The sequence below is a fragment of the Panthera uncia genome (genome assembly GCF_023721935.1).
Source record: "Panthera uncia isolate 11264 chromosome A1 unlocalized genomic scaffold, Puncia_PCG_1.0 HiC_scaffold_16, whole genome shotgun sequence".
NCBI lineage: Eukaryota > Metazoa > Chordata > Mammalia > Carnivora > Felidae > Panthera > Panthera uncia.
In genome coordinates, this window is record NW_026057576.1 from 35,824,430 (window position 1) to 35,829,623 (window position 5,194).

General features: G+C 50.9%; 1 protein-coding gene across 1 annotated transcript in view; it reads right to left on the minus strand.

Annotated features, from left to right (window-relative positions):
• Positions 1 to 3,597, minus strand: part of PCDH20 (protocadherin 20) — a 5,467-nt gene extending 1,870 nt beyond the window's left edge. Inside the window, exons 1-2 of the mRNA XM_049647044.1 lie at positions 3,436 to 3,597; positions 1 to 2,394 (exon numbers count right to left, since the gene is read on the minus strand). The exon at positions 1 to 2,394 is cut by the window's left edge and continues 1,870 nt beyond it. Coding sequence (XP_049503001.1) covers positions 1 to 2,394; positions 3,436 to 3,567 — 2,526 coding nt within the window. The 5' untranslated portion in view covers positions 3,568 to 3,597. The remainder of the gene's footprint in view (positions 2,395 to 3,435) is intronic.
• Positions 3,598 to 5,194: the final 1,597 nt, after the last annotated feature.

Below are 5,194 nucleotides of genomic sequence, written 5' to 3' on the forward strand. Positions count from 1 at the left end.
TAGATTCACCATGACCGTGGAGTGGAGAGGTTCGGGATAACCATGATCGCTCACTTTCACCAGTAAACGATGGAGTCCATAATCTGTCTGCAGCAATGCCTCTTCCAAAGTAATGTTGCCGGTTTTAGGGTCAATCCTAAAGGACTCGGGCCTAGGACCTCTTCTTCCTATGATGCTGTAAGCTATGACAGCGTTCATGCCCGTGTCTTTGTCAACAGCATAGACCTCTGTGACTGGGGAGCCGGGCAGAGTAGAAGGCAGTACCAACAGGTAGGACATGTTAGATTGAGGGAACAGAACAAGAGGAGGGTTGTCATTGATATCTAGAAGGAGAATTGTGATTTTTGCAGTTGAAGAGAGGGCAGGCTGGCCCCCGTCAACAGCTTCGACCCACAAAGTATAGGAGCTCTGCTGCTCTCTGTCCAAAGACACTTTGGCTCTCAGCATGCCCTTTCCTGTGTCTATGACAAAAATATCACTCTGGTTCACCACCGAGAGGGCGACCCATCCATTTCGTCCGGCATCAGCATCTGTTACACTAATTACCCCAATTTCACCATATCCTGGAAAGTTTTCTGGCACAAAAAAGCTGAAGTCCTTGTTGATGAACCTAGGGCTGTTGTCATTTTTATCCAACACCGTGAGAACCACAGTGGCTACTGATTCTCTGGGTGGCTTCCCAGAGTCAACAGCTCTGACTGTGTACCTGTACTTTTCTTTCTCTTCTCGGTCCAGCTGAGTAGAAACTGTCAGAATTCCTGTGACACTGTCTAAGGAAAAATACGATGGGGCATCAGGTCCCAGAAAATAGGAAACCTGGCCTCTCTCTCCACTGTCAGCATCTGTAGCATATAGCTTAGTCAAAAAGGCATTGGGTGCATTGTTTTCTTCAATAGTTAGTTCCAGCAAGGGTTGCAGGAAAATAGGGGCATTGTCATTGTCATCTAAAAGTTGCACTTTAATAATTTTTTTGACATGAAATCCCTCAGAGTTCCAGGCCACCACCGCTATTTCGTAGAACTGCTGTAGCTCATAGTCCATAAGTTTTGTGGTTTCCAGCAAATATTCATTACTGTATGGTTTGTAAGGTGATAACTGAAATGGTCCTTCACCGTCCAGGTAGCAGTTCACCTTGTATTTACCTTCTGGATCTCTTATGGTGAAGAATGCAATTGGAGTGTTAATAGGCTCCAGTTCTTTCAGGTAAACAACACCATCCACCTCATTTGCTATATAACGAGGCACAATTTCAGGTGGTCTGAAAATGACTTTGATAATGGTCACCAGGGCCGTGGTCACAGCGGGGATGCAGCCTGGCCCGTTGGCAAGGATGGTGAGCTTGTGCGTTTGCAGAACACTCCCCCCGATCTTACTGAAAAGTTTAATGACTCCGGTGGTTTCATCCAGATGGAATAAATCCTTGGATGCCTGTGGAACTTTCTGGCTGTACGAGTAAGTGATCTGAGCATTGGTTCCCAAGTCTCTATCCACAGCCTGGACAGCTGCAACCGGTGTGCCCACTGTAGCATTCCCAAACACAGTGACATTGATTTGTGAGTCTGCGAAGAGAGGGCAATTGTCATTAATGTCAGTTATGCCAATGGTGAGGGTGGCGCTGCCCAGCAGTGGTGGGGACCCACCATCCTCTGCTATGATGATACTCACATACTGGTCCTGGGTCTCCCTGTCCAGTAGTCCCATGACAATTAGATAGGGAGTGCGCTCCCCATTCTCATTCTCCTCCACATCCAGGGTGAACATGCGATGGTAGTCCAGCAAACGGTAGGTCTGCACCCCATTCGTGCCTATATCTGGGTCCATGGCAGGGTGCTCTATGGCCAGCCGGGTGTTTACAGGTGCGTTTTCTGGCACCCAAACTGAGATTTGGGAAACGGGGAACTGCGGGGCATTGTCATTAATGTCCCGGATTGCGATTTTCACCTTCACAAACCGAAAGTACTCCTGAGGCAGGACCAGTACGTCCAGAAGCAAAAGACAAGAGTCAGAGGAAGGGGAGGAGGAGATGGAAATGCTGCCGCCCCAGGCACCTCCTCCACCTCCTTCTAGACACAGGGCCTCCCGGTCGATCTCCTGGTCAGAAGTGTGCAGCTCCCCGGAGCGGTTGTCTAGGGTCACGTACTGGCCACTCAGTCCCCGGGAAGCCAGGCTGAAGGAGAGAGGGGGGCTCCGCTCAGCCAGGGTGCGCTCAGGCAGCTGCGGCATCTGGTCCTGCCTCCCGGCGGCTCGGGGCACCAGCCGCAGGTCCTCGGCCAGGCTGCCGATGAGCACCCCCGCCGGCAGTCCCTCGTTCAGGCTGTACAGAAGCTCCGTGGCCCGGCTGTAACTTGCGAGGCAGTTGAAGGGTCCCACGAAGAGGAAAAACAGAAAGAGATGCTGAAAGTGGGGGGAGGGGAGAAGGCTCGTTACACACACGCGGGAACACGGAGATTGGAGTCAGAAACCAGTGTCACGGGGTCCTATTTGCCCCCATCCCCGTTCCCAAAGGCAAACCCTCTAGTCGGAGAGGGATGGAGAGGAAACTTGCTGTAAAGGAGATCTTTGGGGCAACATTGTCGCCAAAACTTAATGTTTCTGTTCAGTTTCTGCAACCCCCCCCCTTTTCCCCCCGCTCTCCATCAGCACCCTCATTGAGTTAATAATCGGAATCCCAAGCCATAAAGCATCCCTGGAAACACGCGGCCGAGTGGAGAGGACTCCGCTCAGGGACTGCGCAACGCCGCAGGGAAACCACCGGGGTAGGCTATGGGGAGGGAGAAGGTTGGTAGTGGAGAGGAATGAGCGATGATGGGCGATTCATCAATTTATTTCCCATTGAAATGTTTCTACCACTAAGGTCCCCGGAACGCGAAATGTGCTACATCCCTTTTTGTGAGACCACCGCTGCCAACAACAATATCAATAATAATAATACGGGAAACATAGTGACACGTTTCCTTCGGACCCCCCCCTCCCCCATTAAATAAACACTTTGGGTCAGAGAAGTGATTTTCATTTTAGCTCTCATCTATCAAACCGAAAGGACCTGGATCGCCACCTACTATTAAGCCCTCACTAATCCCCCTCCCCTAAGGGAAGAGTAGGAGAGGCGGAAAATGCTTACGCAAAAACAATTTGTCAATTACAGCGGCCAGTGCTAGCAGGTGCCGGCAGCAGGACATAATCTCCGCACCCCTGTGTCTCAAGCCGATAACCCCCTCCCCCCACCTCATCTGCCTACATTCCTATTTCAAAAACTTCCTCTCCCGACCCAAGGACTAGCCGATTCCTTGCTAAAATGAAGACACCTTATCCCAAACTCCCTTTCCCTCCCCCAACCTTCCCGTGAAGTTTGGATTGAGGTAAAAGGTTCGAAAAACCGTCAAGGAGTAGGAACTGCCTCACAGCACCGCAACTTGTCTGGACCCCAACCCTTACCGGCAGGCTTCTGTGGCTGGTGCTGCTCCTGGGACGACTTAGACGCCCCATATCCAGGCGCGGGTGCCAGGTCGCTGGGCGCCAGCTCACTGCCAGGGCCCGCGAGCTGCGCGCATTCCCTCGGCCGCGCATTCCCAGGGAGGCTGCAGTCAGCGCGCTCCTGACGGGAGGGCGGCAGAAGACACTCCCTCTCTGTTCATGCAAATCGCTGGGGAACTTCAGCCAATAGTCACTGGCTCGTCAATTAAGGATGGGAGCGAAAGGGGGGCGGAAAGGCGCGGGGCTGAAGGGCACGGTCATGGTTTCCTTCCCAGGACGTGGGTGAGTCCGGACCCCGCCGGAGGAGCCGGAACGGGGGGACTTGCCTCTCAAGACTGCGACGTGGCGCCACCCGGTCTGGCCCCGGAGCGCGTGCCCACCAGATCTCCCTCCTCGCCGCACCAGTCACAGCTCAAGTCCACAGGTTGCGAGCACGACAGGGCGAATTAGCATAAATAAATAAATAAGCCTGCTTCTGTATATCTGAATAGAGAGAGCGAGGAAGTCGGCGCTACCGAGCAGCCACAGGCGCGAGCCCCAAACGCTTGCTCCTGCCACCAGTTCTTCGGAGAGACTTGGATCAGGCGGTGTTTGCAACAGAGAGAGAAAACCCGCTCTTCTCTGCGGAGGGAAGGAATCCCAAACTCTTCCTAAGGTGGTCTGAGCCTGAAAAGCAAACCTATGAATTCGGTGAGGGATTTGACCTGCTCTAATTTTGAAGCTTCGCCGTTGGTGGCCAGTTTCCTAGTTGTACGCGCCAGGGTCTCTGGGTGTCTTCCTTGTGGTCCTACTTTAGAGGCAGTTGTGGCTTCTGGCCAGGGGAAGAGCCAAGGGGGGGAGTGGAAACAATTGTGTGGTAACACAAGTAGTTCTGCCTGTAAGTAATTTGAACATACTTCTCTCGGGGTGAATTTTCTTTTTTCACTCACTGAAGCTTAGGTAAAAAAAAAAAAAAAAAAATTGGTTACTTTTCAAATTATCACCCCCCCCCCCCCCCCCATCCCCCTTGGAATACTTCTTGGGAAAGCAGGCCTTTAGAAAGGAATCCTGGAGGAGTGTGGTGCAAAAATGCTTGGACATTTCCTCGGGCTCTCACACTCAAGGGCCATGTGACCTGTTTCTTCATTTATAAAATCAGGGCTGGTGAGAGACTCCAACGCATTAAGTCTCTGAAACACTTTTTGATCTGCAGGGTGCCATATAAATAATGGAAAAGACCATTGGTCTTTCCCTGCGTAGACATTTCTCTTCATCACTGGGTTTCCAGATAGCCTGTGCACTGCCCTGAACATAAAATCCTCCCCACTGAATATTTAGTGACTGAGCCCAGAATACAAAAATCTTCCTCCTGGGTCAGAGAAAGATCTAACATCCCTGTACTTTCCATGGGCACCACTTTAATCTTCCTATTCTCCCTTATACTAACTAGAATATAAATTGGTTGGCTGAACTGATTGTTTTGCTCTTTCCTCTTTTCTCTTCATCCCGACTAATTCTAGAGACACGGAGTCCTAAATATTGACAACACACTACATCAAAACACCTGGTGTATGTAAGTTTCTTATTGAGCAATAGGACCATACACAGAATGCACAAACAGAATCCCTTATAATACATATCTGGCATATGCTAGGGATCTGGTTTACAGAATTAGCTCCCTGAAGCTCTTTAGAATGAAAATTGAGCGGGAGTAAAGTGGTGAACACACGGGAATGTGTTC